This window comes from Phyllostomus hastatus, unplaced genomic scaffold, assembly GCF_019186645.2.
Source record: "Phyllostomus hastatus isolate PE091 unplaced genomic scaffold, TTU_PhHast_1.1 phas_contig_137, whole genome shotgun sequence".
Taxonomy (NCBI): domain Eukaryota; kingdom Metazoa; phylum Chordata; class Mammalia; order Chiroptera; family Phyllostomidae; genus Phyllostomus; species Phyllostomus hastatus.
The window spans coordinates 16,632,248-16,646,979 of NW_025333583.1; the positions used below are offsets into that span (position 1 = coordinate 16,632,248).

The following is a 14,732-nucleotide window of genomic DNA, read 5'->3' on the forward strand; positions in this document are numbered from 1 at the left end:
GAAACTGTGGTGTGTCACACACACACACACACACACACACACACACACACACAGATATTATTCACCCATAAGAAAGGAGATCCTGCCATTTGGACCACATGGATGATCTTGCGGGCATTACAGTAAGTGAAGTAAGTCAGGCAGAGAAAGATAAATACTGTATGGTCTCACATACAGTGGAATCTACAAAAAACAAACGACAAATAAACCCACAGAAACAGAGAACAGATTTGTGGCTGCCAGAGGCAGAGGGTGATGGGTGGGGGACATGAGTGTAGATGGGCCAAGGGCACAAACCTCCCGTTGTAAGATCTGGGGATGTGAGGTGTAGAATGTGATTGTAGTTAACGATACTGTATTGGGTGTTTGAAATTTGCTGAGTGTAGATTTTAAAAGTTCTCAACACAAGGAAAAAACTAACTATGTGAGGTGATGGGTGTTAACTAAATTTCTCGTGGTAATCATTTTGCAATATCTACATATATCAAATCATTATGGTGTACACCTTCAACTAATATAATGTTATATGCCAATTGTATCTCAATACCACTGGGAAAAAATGCTCCACAGCATATGTCATTAAGGAATTGTAAATTAAAACAGCAGTTTTGGCCAAAATCCGAAACCCTGAGCACCAAATGCTGGGGAGGCCGAGGAGCAAAAGCAGCTCTCACTCATTGCTGGTGGGCATGCAGTACGGTAAGGCCGCTCTGGGACACAGTTCAGCAGTTTCGCACAAAGCTAAACACACTCTCACCACATGACCCAGCAATTGTGCTCCTTGATATCTACCCAAAGGGGGCAAAAACTTATGTGCACACACAAGCCTGCACGTGGATGTTTACAGCAGCTTTATTCGTAATTGCCAAAACTAGGAAGCAAACCAACATGTTCTTTAGTAGGTAAGTAGATAAACCGTGGTACATTCGCACAATGGAATGTTATTGAGCACGAAAAATAAATGAACTACCAAGCAATGAAAAGACATGGAGGAAGCTTAAATGCATACTAAGTTAAAGAAACCAATCTGAAAAGGCTGCGTATTGTGTGATTCCAACTATATGGCATTCTGGGAAAGGGCCAAACTATGCAAAGAGGAAACAGAGCCGTGGTTGCCACCGGCCGTGGAGGAGGGATGCACAGAGGATTTTTAGGGCAGTGAAGCTGCAGTGCATGATAACATAATGGTGGATACGCATCACTATATACTTGTCCAGACTCATAAAAAGTACAACACCCAGAGTGAGCCCTAATGGAAGCTGGTCTAGGGTGGAAAGGATGAGTCAGCTCAGGTTCATCAGCTGTAACAAATGGGTGAGTCTGGTGGGGGATGTTGATAATGGGAGAGGCTGCGCAAGTGTGGGAGCAGGGAGTATAAGGTAAATCCCAGTACCTTCTCCCCGACTTTGTTGTGAACGTAAAATAGCTTCAAAAAAATACCAGCATAAAAAAAAAGTAAATTGCGCAAAGAAAAAAAAATTGACCTTCCCTGCAGATCTTCAAAATTCACTTCAAGTCACCTTTGAGGCCCAGGCCCAGCCTTCCATGGGAAGGTTGAGGAAATCAGAATGAGGCCTGGCACGCCCCCTGCGGGATGGAAGAGGCGCTGCTTCGGGACTGGCCTGAGCATCCCGCAGGTGGCGGCCAGAGGAAATCACCACGGAAGCTCGCAAAACACCCGTGCTGCGCCCCAGCGCACACCAGCTGGGACTTGCGCGTGGCTGAGTCCCAGGACGAAACGCATTCTCGTTCATTCATTCAGACGTGCAGCGGGGACTGAGGACCTCCGTGAGAGAGCGGTGGCACAGTGGGGTGAGGGGACTGGGGGTCAGGGTCTAAGCAAAAAAGGAAAAGAGAAAGCTGCTCCCCACGTGATCACACTTTTGGGTGCCCACTGAAGCCGCGCACTTTCCAAGGGCCTGCGGCGTGGGTGTCACACTGTCAGCAGCTTTCACGTCAAGAATTGGCGTGCCCAGGATAGATGCGCTAGCCATCTGCCCCGGGAGGAGGGGGACTAGGGCCTGGGGTCTGCAGCAGTTGTAGAGGCATGGTAAGGGACCCCCCCTCCCCCAAACACATTTTACAATCCAGGAGCCGGGCCAAGTGCTGGCAACGCGTTTGCGCTCTAGTTAAAGGCTTTGTCACTTTCCCACTGTATTGTCACCAAGCAGGCGATTACACCCCTTCGAACTTCACTTTGAAGTGACGCGTGGACGAATGGGTGGGTGACCGTGTATTTTTTGGAACGTACTTTCTCCTACACCCGCTAACGGGGCACCTGTAAAACTAAAAACAAGCAAGCACACAAATATAAAAAAACAGTGCTCGCGCGAGGACGAGCACACAGATAGAAAAGTGCAACTAGTACAACAGCATAGCCAGGGCCAGGTTGGTGGCTTCCTTCTCACCAGTCGCCAGAGTCCCCAAGCCCTCTCCGCACCCGCCCGCTATTCCGCACCTCGATCTGCAGCCAGCGCTGCCCTCGGCCTCGGGAGAACTGGCTTGGGAGCCCGAATACCTTGAGGACCCACTGGGGTAAGGGCTAACCACCCCGCACCCCGCGTAACGGCGCCCCTCCCGGCCCCTCGTGGCGCACGCGTCGGCCTCGCGCCCCCCAGCGAGCGCCAGGCACCTGCCGGGAAGGCTGGGAAGGGAGGAAACCGGAAACGCGGACCTTGGGGCCTCCCTCCTCCGCCGCTGGCTCTCCTACCCTTTAAGGCCGGTCGACTCTGCATCCGGCCTCGGCCCGGAAAACGCAGCGCACACCAGGCCGGCCTGCCCCGCGAGCCGTAAGTAACGGAGGGGCCGCGCCTCCGCGCCGGTGCGCTGCGGGCCCGCTTCTGGGGCGGCCTGGGCGCCCCCTCGGCCCTCCTCCAGGCAGTTCTCAGAATTCCGGGAGTGGGTGGGCGTCCCGGTTGGCCGGGGGTCGCAAAGACTCCTGTGGGCCTCTCCTCCATCTCCCGTCTCCACCTTCGCGGGTTCCCGGAGCTCTGGGGGCCTCAGGAAGGGAGTGCGCACCTGTCGGTGCTTTAGAGGGGCGGGTAGTGGCAGGTTTGGGGGACTCTGGGGAGGCCTACTAGCCGCGGACCCCCGAGTCCGTTCAGGACCCGGGGCCGCGTGCTCCCCGTTGGTAGCCACGAGTGGCTTGCACTTCCAGTCTCGAGGAGATGGAACTGCGTCCACCGTTTACACACAGCAGGGGTCAGAAAGTAGGATCATAAACCCGGTAACAGTCTACATGCAGGTGCGGATCCATGGTTGTTACCAGTGAACGCACTGCTTAGGAGAGAGTGGAGGCAAGACCAAAACCAAAACCAAATTCCCAACAAAAATATTCCCAACTCCTGCGACTGCGGCGAGATCCAGCTGCAGTCAGCGCAGGCCTGGGCCGTTCAGAGAGCGCTGCTCTCTCCCTAGTCCTGGGCTGCACAGCTGTCTCGCTCCCCCTCAGGGCCGCCCAGAGTCCTAACAGCGAAGTGCGTTGACCATCATCTTGCAGGAGTTGTACCGTTCTGGGTGCTTTTGCCTAAAGACATACTTTGGCATGGATTCAGAGCCAAATCTCATGTCCCAGAAGACTGGGAGGGGGAACACTGTAAAAGGAATTAGGGAAAAGCTTCCCCGACCTCTTGATTATTCTTTTGAAACCTTAACCCTTTAAAAAGCATGTGGGGCCACTGAAGAGATAATGCATTTTCTGGCCAGAACACGCAGGATTCTTTTTGCCCAACAGGTTTAAGGGAGCAGAGAGCTGGCACAGTTGAAATGGCCCTGGTGCCCTATGAGGAGACCTCGGGAGTGGGGCTGCAGAAATTCCACAAGCCTCTGGCCACCTTCTCCTTTGCAAACCATACCATCAAGATCCGGCAGGACTGGAGGCAACTGGGAGTCGCAGCCGTGGTTTGGGACGCGGTAAGCAAGTCCTGGGAGGCCTCTGAAAACGTCTGCAATTGATTATAAGAGTGGTCTTTATTTTTAAAAGTAAAAGAACAACTGTATCGAGATATAATTCACACACTGTACACTTCACCTAAAGTGTACAATGAAGTGATTTTTTAAAGTGAATTCAGAGTGGTGCACCCATATTACATTTTAAAATATTTCTATCACCCCACCCACTCCATAAGAATTTCTACACATCAGAGTCACTTTCCTGCCCATGTTCCCCGAAATAGGTTGCATTTAGGGTGAGTGAAGGAAAGTTGAGGGAAATTAAAATATTGCACAAAGAATATTGTAAAATGACAAAGCCCGTAGTGACGGTCTTGTGTTTCTTTAAGTTTCCCATAGTTGTCATCAGCACAAAATGATAATGGTATTTGCTTTTTCACTTCTTCTTCTCCAGCACTGTTGACAGTGGCTGGCTCTCACGTCTGGCGCCACACCTGGGCTTCAGAGGTAGCTCTCCTGATGTTGGCTAAATGCTCGGTGTAGATACAGTTTCACAGTCTTTGCGTTGTATTAGGGAAATGAGAAAAAACCTTTAGGAATAAAAAAATGTATTCTAACCCAGGAATACTTCAAGGAGTGTAGTCTAACTCCACGAAAATGATCCTAGACCAAGTAATAAAGGTACATAATAGTGAAGAACAGGTGAGTCTCTTAAATGCCCACTGAGAAGAGGAAGTGCTAATTATATGAATAGCATGTGGCCATGGAAACAAACTATATTTTAAAATCATGTTAACAGTATACAGTGCTTCTGTAGAATAGTACACAAATGCTAACTCACACATCAAGTATCCAGAACTTTGGCTAAAATGTACCTTTTGTTGCCCGATAGTACATGGCGAGGGCTCCCGTGGGGCGATGCCCATCAGGGATGATGGGGGGTGGGGGAGGGGGAGGGTGAGGAACGCAGCTCCAGGAGCCTTGGTTGCTGCTGTGCTTTTCTCCTTGGGGGAACATTGTGGCCTTGCTGATTTGAGCTTAGTTTGGAAACTAGATGTCTCCTTAAGAAAAACGACAGAGACTGTTCCCGCCAGCTCTGCCAGAGGAGCACTGTAAGCCTCAAGTGTAAAGCAGTGACACATTAAGACATTGATCTTCCCAGGTTCAGCAGCACCCTATCTTGTATGGGCAGTGTCATGGATCTCTAGCACCCGTGCCCGTTAGAGCCTTCGGTGGGGCTTGCTGCACCTGTCCTATAGGGTGCCTTGCCTGGGCTTGCTGTGGGAACCCCCTCCCAGCAGCCCCTGAGCTGCTGTGTGTGCTGTCCAACCAGGACCCGAACCATGCGGTGGGAGGGGGGCTGTGATGTCTTCTTGCCAGTACAGAGCCTACTCAAGACCTTTCAGCCCTGACCTGGAGCAGTGCTGACCTTCCTCATAACCCCCCTGTGTTTTGACTCAGGCTGTCGTTCTTTCCACGTACCTGGAGACGGGAGCTGTGGAGCTCAGGGGCCGCTCTGCTGTGGAGCTGGGTGCCGGCACGGGGCTGGTGGGCATAGTGGCTGCCCTGCTGGGTGAGTGTGACTCGCTGGCTCACGGCTCTGTGAGTGGAGCTCATGGAGAGATGCGTTTGCTGCTTTCTCGGTGTGAAGCCCATTGTTCATTCACTCTCTGGTTCGATTGTTTTCCTTTCCCCTGTACTTATGACATGTTACGGACCAACTGCTGGTGCTCTGAAGTCCAGTAAGGCTAACTTCTCTCGCTCTTTATCTTTATACTTACACTTTTCATGGGCCTTTGCTTTTCCCCCTTCTATTTTATGCTGCTGATAATGTGATCTGAAGGTGACTTTAAGTTCAAAGAGAAGTCTCTTATTCATGTACATAGTTTTTTGCTTGTTTGTCTTCACAGTTCAGGTGCTTTCCCATACACTGTCACCTCTAACCCCGCGAGGCCAGAGAGCAGATAGCTCTCCCCTTCATTGCTCAGGAAACTGGTTTTTGCCTTTGAGGAAGGGTCGGCCCTGCATCAGTTTGTAGTGGCATCTTATATTAAAAAAATTGTAACAGTATACAGTTCAAAGCTGATGAATATCAAGGTTTGTCATTTTCTTTTTTGTTTGGCATACAGACCTTAATGTAGGCCTAGAGTATTTTTAAGTCACATTACTATCTGATGGCTCTTTACTGACTCCTCCCCACAGTCTCTGGTTCATACATCTGAGTTAGGCTCTGACGGGACAGACCAGCTTCGAAGATTCTGTGTGGAGTATTCCCACTTCAGTGCTGTCCCTGGGGGCTCTTGTTAAAAGGCAGTTTTGGGTTCTGAAGAAATGAGAGTCTGCATTTCTAACCAGGCCCCAGGTGAGGGTACGCCGACTCCCAGCTTATTTATGCCCTCTCCTAACTCCGTTCTTTCCCAGCATTCCTTTCCCTATTGACATTCCGCTTTCCGAAACCCAATGGGGAGTGTGGCAGGGGTGGTGGTTAAAAGTGTGAATGAACTGATTTAGGTTTCTGTCTGTGGACGCAGCCCTTTACCACCGGCAAGGCCCTTGCTGCTTCGCTGCCATTTGTTTTCCTTAAGTTCCCCTTATGTGTATGCTAGGCATTATTTCCCATTTTCATTCTCAAATGGAACTGGGGTGCTGGGAGATGAAGCCTCTCTGAGGTCCTGGTCATCGGAGGCCGGAGACTCAAACCAGGCCTGTCAGACACAGCAGCCCAAGGTCTCCTCTTTCCACGATGCTGACCTCCCTCTGCTGCTAAGTGAGGAGTTAACTGGGACAGGAAGTGAGGCTCCCCCCCCCTCCCCGGGAACAAGGGCGTCTGCAGAAGGCGTCTGGCTGGCGTAGTGACGTACTAGTGAGGTAATGTAGCGCATAGGGTTAGAATTATACTTGGTTCTGACACCTTTTACCTTCTACTAGCTGTGTGTCCTTGGGCAAGTTGCTTTACTTCTAAACTGCAATTTTCTGATATAAGGGGGAAGTAATCTCATTCATTCCACGCTGAGGATCAAATGCGATGCGTGTAGAAATCTGCTAGCTCACCAATGGACACAGAGTAAATGCTCAACTAGTATTGCTTGCCTCTCTGAGTGTTTCTGTTTCTGGTCCAGAAATGTGGATCTGTGCGGTTGGGAAAGTCGGGATAAGGCTCTTCAGACTGTCACAGAGCCAGGGACTGGTGAGCTGTTGCCACCGAAAGTCTTGGGAGCCTGCGGGAGCTGCTAGAGTGGCAGATAGCCTTCTCACGGTTGGGAGGTGTGTGCTCCCCGCCCAGCTCCCCTGTCACCTCGTGGAGTTCTTTCCTGCCCCAGAGCAAAAGTAATCGCTGCCTTAGTTCTTTTCCCCTCTGTGCTGGTACACTCCCCACCTCTGTCCCAGCACGGTCCCATCACCTCCTGGGCAGTTGTTATGTGTATCTGTTTCTCCCTGCTCCTGAGGAGTGGGCTCTGCACACCGGTTCCTGTTTTTACTTCACACATTTTATTGCAATGTGTTTATGTCTCTTTCCCTCATGAGGCTGAGTTCCTAGAGAGCAAGGTTTACCTCATTGCTCTCTGTATCTCTAGCACACAGTAAGTGCCTGAATAGTTGAATAAACTAAGTCATTACTTACAAAACGAAAAACCAAAAGCGAGGACAAACATTTACACATTCTTCTTCCATTACCAAAGGGGTGAGAGCAGGTTGTGTGGCCTTACTGGGTCGGTGTCCCTTAGTCTTGTATGAACCAAATATCGCTTCCCTTCCCTCTTCCTCCAGCATCATCGAGGGCAGGAATTTCATCTTCATCCTTACCACCGTGTTCACATGCCGTCAACACCCTGCCCTGCCTCGCTCCATCGTCCTCACCGGGCTGAAAACAAGGTTAAGTGCAGCTCTCCTCTCGTTCCGGGCACAGACCTGGGCAGCCAGACAGGGCGGGAGGAGACGCACTGCTGCTGGTCTCATTTTCAGTTTGTAATCCGGAGCCTCAGAGGGGTTAATGCTGCTGAGCAGTCACTCTCCTGCCTCTCCCCCCCTGCAAGCCCACAGTCCTTCTTCCTCCATCCTCACTCTTCGCTGAGGATGTTGCCTCTTCTTTCACACAGAATGTCGAGGCAGTCAGAGGACAGCTGCTGGAGCCTCCTGGCACTGCCTTTGCCCCAGCTGTGGCTGGCCCCAGCGTCTCTGCTTCTGCTCCAGAGGTTCTCTCTCTGTCGTCATGCCCCCCACTCTCCACCCGATCATCCCCATCACCACGCATGCAAACTTGCTAGTATTTCTCCCATCTATAAAAAAAAACTAAAAACTTTATTAAGTGGCTGATTCTAGGTCTGTGGCAGGACATGAGTAAGAGGACCCTGGAATATCTTGTTATACCAGATAGTAAGAAAGCTATAGAGGATGACATAGGGTTGGGTCAAAAGTCTACTGGCAAGAGACAGGACAGCATGGGCATCAATAACAATAATGGCAATGGACTTAAGGTCCATTAAAACTGTGTAACCCATGAGTTCATGATGCAACAACTACAATAGAACCTAAACCGTTGTCTTTGGAGGATGCTTAGAAACCAACTCTTCATTTTGAAATCTGTTTTATAAAAGAGAAGGGAGGAGCAACAGTTATCCTTCCTTTCTTATTAAAACAGTTCCTATACACAGTGAGTAAACAGCCATTGAAAGAAGCATTTTTAAAAAGATTTTCTTTATTTGTTTTTAGAGAGAGGGGAAGGGAAGCAGAAAGAGAGGGAGAGAAACATCAATGTGTGGTTGCCTCTCACGCACCCCATCCTGGGGACCTGGCCCACAACCCAGGCATGTGCCCTGACCTCGAATCAAACCAGCGACCCTTTGGTGTGCAGACCGGCACCCAATCCACTGAGCCTCACCAGGCAGGGGAAGAAGCTCTTCTTTATCAAAGTTTCTTAACAAACAATTCAAAAGGAATCTAATGAATTAAGGATCTGGGCTGCTCACATCACAAAAGTAGAGCCTACAAGGTACCTCTTGAGGAAGAACACACCACCACCTCTGAAATGTCTTGTTCAACAAATTCAACTCCAAAAAAATTTACAGGAGATACAAAGGACATAAGAACATACTAAACGATACAAATGGTACCATCAGCAAAATCCTGACTGTGGGAAACTGTGGAACCAATGATCTGTTTCTTCCCTACATTACACAGGAAGAAAGGAAAGTGATTAAAAGAGACTAAGTTACAGGGCACAAATGATGTCCCCTGTACTCCCCGCAAAACCGACAAAGAAAACCCCAGAACGAAGCCACATGGACGGACATTCGGGTGATCAAATTCAGTGAGCGGTGACCGAGTGGTCCCCGGGAGAGGGCTTGGCCCGCGCGTGGGTGCTGCGCTGGGGAGACGGCTTGTGGCGGGTGTCTGGGGTGGTAACAGGAAGGGGGTGCGCCGCAGGCCTCCGCCAGGGTCATCGTGTTGGCCTCCTCACTCGTCCGCTTGCTTCCTGCCCGCTTCCTGCCCGCTGCTGGGAGTTCCGTTAACACCGAAGTGAGATCGTGCACACTTGTACTCAGCCTCTCCAGTGGCTTCCCACCTCAGTCAGAAAAAGCCAAAGCCTTCTCTTGTTTTTTTTTTTTTTTTTCTTTCAATTTTACTTTGTATTGCTTTCAGGTATACAGCCTTGCGGGTAGACAATTGATACTTCATAGTATTGACCTCGCTATTTCCAGGACCCCAGCTGACACCTTGTGTAGCTATCACGTCATCGACCGTGTTCCCCGTGATGTGATGTACTTTGCAGCCCTGTGGTTGTCCGTAACTACCTATTTGTGCTTCTTCACCCCTTCACCTCTTTCACCCAAAGCCTTTTCAAATCAAGACCAAAGAGGCCTGGGTGATCTGCCCCACCTCCCGTTACTTTTGTGACCTGGTCTCCTTCTGCTTTGTTCCTCATTCGCTCATTTCAGCCCCTCCAGCCCCCTCCTTCCCTTCCCCTGTAGGCCCTTGCACTTCCTCTCCCGTCAGGCCTTCACCTCCCTCATCTGCCAGAGGCCGTCCCTTCTACCCAGTCTAAAATTTCACACCCGCCTCCCTTGCTTCCTGACGGTTCATGTCCATCTGTCCTGATTTATTTTTTTCCCTAAGGGCATCTCTCTCACACACTGGGTGTTGTTTTTAAAAACCTCCATTGTTTACCTCCTCCCTGGAAGGCAGGCTCTGCGAAGGTGGGGGTTTTGTCTGGTGGCTGGTGGTGGCCACTCACATTTTGTGCAACTGAGGGGTGGGTGTCACAGAGGAATGAATGGCCAGCTGCCGGCGAGGTCCCGTGAGGACTCCTGGAACAGCGAGCCGGCAGGAGGAGCCTCAGAAATCCCCGAGCGGGGCGGCAGGGGAGGTCCGCGCCTGCGCACTGGGGAAGTGGACCCCCGAGAGGGTACGCAGAGCACTCGATGGCTCTGCATTGAGCACAGCGCCCTGTGGACGGTCGAGGCATCCAGAGGTGAGGTTCTGAGTCAAACCCGGAGAAGGCTGCCCGTGGTGCGTGTTATCAGGAGAGAGGGACGTATCACGGGAACTCTGCTCAGCAGGCCACGCGCTGTCTAGCGAGGGATGGATGGACGAAGTGGGAGGCCTGTGCTTGTGACAGCTGACGACTCGAACATTCCCGCAGTTGCCCACTCAGGACTGTGAATGTCAGACTGAACCGCATGCCGTCCTGACCTAATGGGACAAGGCAAGATAAGAAACGTCAAGTAGGAGCTGTGTCTGAAATGCCTTCTGTAGCTGCTCTGCAAGCTTATGGGGGATTGCCTATGAACATCCCACACTGGAGACAGAGGCAAGTGAGAAATCGTTTCGTGAAGGGAGGGAGCAACAGTTGAAACTTCCGATTTGCAGGGCACAAATGAGGTAACATTATACCTATTACATTGTTATTATGATAGAGATGAAGTGTTTTCGGGGTTCATTTGAAGGGTTCAGCCTCTCTCAGATATATTGGTTCAAAACTCTGGATCTTTTGTTCACGGTGAACACCCACAAGGATGAGACTATTAAGTACTGCCTCGTTAACCTTATACACTGTGTGCCAACACATAGCATGTGGAGGCCAGGATTTCACACTTCAACCTACAGTACTGGAACGCAACCTAGGAATTTCTTTTTTTCCAAATTGGAAAAAGGGAAGGTTTCTTTAGAAAGTTACAGAGGCCATAGAAATGAGCCAGCTGGGCTTCCAGGCTCAGGAAACAAGTTACAGGAGCGAAGAAGGGCCTTGGAGCTCAGGAGAGAGAAGGAGGGTGAGGAGAGAGATGGGTGAGGCTAATGGTCTGGGCTGAGCGGGGAGGAGGGGGGAACGTGGAACGTGCAGGCGTGCTCCCAAGAGGGAGAGTGTGCCACGGTCTAGTAGTTTGTAAGTTTACCGTTTTTCAATAATTATATATATATATATACACACACATATACACATATGTGTGTATATATACATATATATGTGTGTGTGTATATATATATAGAGAGAGAGAGATTAGCTGCTTTATAGTAGTATGAGGAGAAGTGGATTAGGATTTCTTCATAGCCAATTAATCACTTCCTTGATTCCTTTTAAAGCTTTAATCCCAGAAAGCAGCCCTTCTCTGTTTTTGGTATCTTGTCATTTTCATGCTTGGATTCCATTCCACCCTGAAGCCAACTGGGCTTGAAGGCTGCGACCTAATGAATGCAGTGCAGTGGTGGACACCTTTGGAGGGTGGGCCAGCTCTGCCTGCCGAAGTGAGAAGCCTCAGGTGGTCGTCACTTGGGGGCCCTGCGTTTTATAAGGCTCACTTTTACTAGTAGGCTGTGCAGAAAGAGCTCCTGGTCATTGTTCTGATCTATTGCAGCCATCCATGAAGGGCGTGATCTGCGTGTCAGGTGGAGTCTTTAGACACACTCACCTGCCGTTGAACTTGGCCCCATTACCTGTTAGTTGTACTGATGTGCCCATTACTTTCTCTCTGTCCCACATTCCAGGTGCTCATGTGACTATCACGGATCGAAAAGTAGCACTAGAATTTCTTAAATCAAACGTTCAAGCCAACTTACCTCTCCATGTCCAACCCAGAGCTGTTGTTAAGGAGCTGACTTGGGGACAGAATTTGGGGAGTTTTTCACCTGGAGAATTTGACCTGGTACTTGGAGCTGATATCATATATTTAGAAGAGACATTCACAGACCTTCTTCGGACTCTGGAACATCTGTGTAGCAGCCACTCCGTGATCCTTTTAGCTTGCCGAATTCGTTACGAACGGGATAACAACTTCTTAGTGATGCTGGAGAGGCAATTTACAGTGAGTAAAGTTCACTATGATCCTGAAAAAGATGTCCACGTTTACAAAGCACAGAAGAGAAACCAGAGGGAGGGCTTATAGTTGGCTATAATTTATAGGAATCTTGTCATTAAACGTGTCCGTTAAGGTCTTCGCCTGGGAATCTAACCATATTGAATGAATTGGCGTACTGAACGAAAAGTCTACCCAAAACTTCTCAAGGGACAAAGCGAATGCGCAGTGTTAAAAACAAAGCAGCAACAGACTTTGCCCCGTTGCTGTGGCTTTTCAGTCATGTGTTCCTCACTCAGAAACGCAGGCAACAGACAAGGGAAGCGTGCAGCTCTGGTCCGCGCTGTGTCTGCAGGCCCACGCTGCCCTCTCTCCGCGAGCAGCTGTCTCGGACGGACGAAACGGTGAAGGGCTGGTGGTAAGGTGTCTTCAGAGCAGTGGGAGGGGCTGAATCACCCAAATCATTTTAAATACATTCCGAGATACACGTTCAGCTGTTTTCCCTCAACTTCTGAATATAAAACAGGAGGTTTCACATACATTCCCTGTGCTGTTAATGCTCTTGAAATCTTTTGTCTGCCCATTCAGGTCTTAAGTACTTCCGGTTGTTTGAGATTGGGATGTGAGTTTTCTGAGGTCTCATGTCGTGCATTTTGGCCTAATTTCAGTTTTAGGTATGTAAACAAAGGAATAAGTAAAAATAAAGTTTTAGTTACTTTTGAAAGCGTATAAAATCTTGGACCTCCATGTGCTGTGAATAGGTTACTATCTTCCAATCAAACGCCGTAGTTTTTCCCTTCACTTTCCCCTTTCTCAGATGTTTTTGTGATTCTTTCTTAGGCCTTCCCTGCCTCCTTGTAGTACACAGGATGACAATGAAATAAGTATCACACTTGGGAGAGGTTAGCTCCCCAAGTACAAGTTCCTTCCATATTGTACTTGTAGTTCCTTATTCAGTGTTTGGATTCCCCAGAAGACAAAGCTTCTTGAGGACCAGGAATGCCCCTGCCTCTTTCACTGTTGCCTCCCCAGTATCTAGTATATCAAACCAAATATTTGCTGAGTGATAAAGACACATTCCATTTAGAGGATATTGATCTTTGGGTTAAGTGATTGCTACATTGTTTCATGATTATCTCTAATAGTTTATGAAGTCACACACATCAACACAGTCGCCCCCCCCCCACCTTTTACAATGTACAAACTTAAACAACAGCTTAAACAAATTTAGACCACAAGAATATTATAACTTGAGTATGGTATTTGATATTAGAGATAGATTTCCTTTGCAAAACATCAGAAATAAGACCTCTTTCCTCTTAACCTTTGAATGAATATCTTGGATATGAAAATATTTTCTGCAATTATTTTAATAAAGGTGAATTAAAAGTCCTGAGCATTCTGTGAGGCACCAGTTTAACGCAGTTCTGATAAATGCACAAACACAAACACCCAGAACTTACCCAAACCACACAATGCCTGTACTGTGCATGAACATGGAAGGTCTTTTAAAACAATACATGCCCTGCAACATCATCAACACTAATGAAAGCCCAATCACATTTGGGTACCAGAAATAATTATATTAATCGGAGTTCAGCTCCTTTAGTTTGAAGCCTCTAGCTTTGGAGATAGGTACTACCATGACTTGGGGTGGGGTGAGATGGGGCTGGAGAGTTTCGAGGTGCCTGGATGTGCTACCAAGTGAGCAATGATTGGGTTGTCTTACATTTCCATAAAACATTAACTAAGAATACTGTTGCTAGAACAAATTGAAGGTTGTTTCCCGCCCCCCACCTTATCCCACTAGAAGAAAATAAAGGCAAGAAAAATTTAGCAGGAACAGTTTGGTTGTCTAAGTGAAAATCAAGTGACCTTTTGGCTTTGGGTTTACGAGGTTGTCACAGGTCAGCTTCCCTGGGGAAAAGACTCAGAGATGGAGGTAGGGTGCAGACATTTTAAATGGGACTGCTTTCGAGATCCATGTCTCTGAAAGAGTAAAAGTAGTAGAACTTGGAGAGTGGGAAAAATTGTTCTGAGACACAGGCAGGAAATCCCCAGTGAATTCAGAATGCAGGTGGGCCATATTAAAGCAAGGGGCGGGACTTTATATCCTTGTGTAGCTTAGTCATTGGATCCAAGGGGCATAACTTTGAGCTGAAGACGATACCAGGAGAGGGACTCAGCCGTCAGCCAGCACTCCTGGAAGCTGGGGAAATGAGTGCTTCAGAAGGCGTGTGTGTGGGAAGGCCGGGGTTGGAGGAATATACCTCTAGAGTATGCCAGAGTCTACCATAAGTATCAATCAACAAAGTTGTGACCTTTTTCACTTACGTTAAAGGGATTAATGTATCCCACAAATGTGCATTTTAAGTGTGTTTGTTGTATCCTCAAATTCAGGACAGAAACCTAGTCCACACTGATTGTTCTAAGCCTTGATTCTCACATTGCTGTTTCTTTGAACTGTTAGAGAGTTAAGTCATCCAGTGGGCATCGGTGACCTTCTTCCCGACTGAAATTAAATATGGCTGCCAAGGTGCTCTGCGCCAGAGC

At 48.8% G+C, this 14,732-nt stretch overlaps 1 protein-coding gene across 5 annotated transcripts in view; it reads left to right on the forward strand.

Annotated features, from left to right (window-relative positions):
- The first annotated feature begins 2,407 nt into the window (after positions 1-2,407).
- Positions 2,408-14,732, forward strand: part of METTL21A (methyltransferase 21A, HSPA lysine) — a 54,321-nt gene continuing 41,996 nt past the window's right edge. The window contains exons 1-4 of one of the 5 annotated variants that reach the window (XM_045852817.1): positions 2,408-2,535; positions 3,734-3,912; positions 5,353-5,464; positions 7,660-8,558. In XM_045852817.1, the coding sequence (XP_045708773.1) occupies positions 3,766-3,912; positions 5,353-5,464; positions 7,660-7,757 (357 nt within the window). In that variant the 5' untranslated portion in view covers positions 2,408-2,535; positions 3,734-3,765 and the 3' untranslated portion in view covers positions 7,758-8,558. Of the gene's footprint in view, positions 2,536-2,661; positions 2,790-3,733; positions 3,913-5,352; positions 5,465-7,659; positions 8,559-10,531; positions 10,916-11,871; positions 12,914-14,732 lie in introns of those variants that run through there. The other 4 variants (XM_045852831.1, XM_045852810.1, XM_045852803.1 and 1 more) reach the window with 4 other exon arrangements.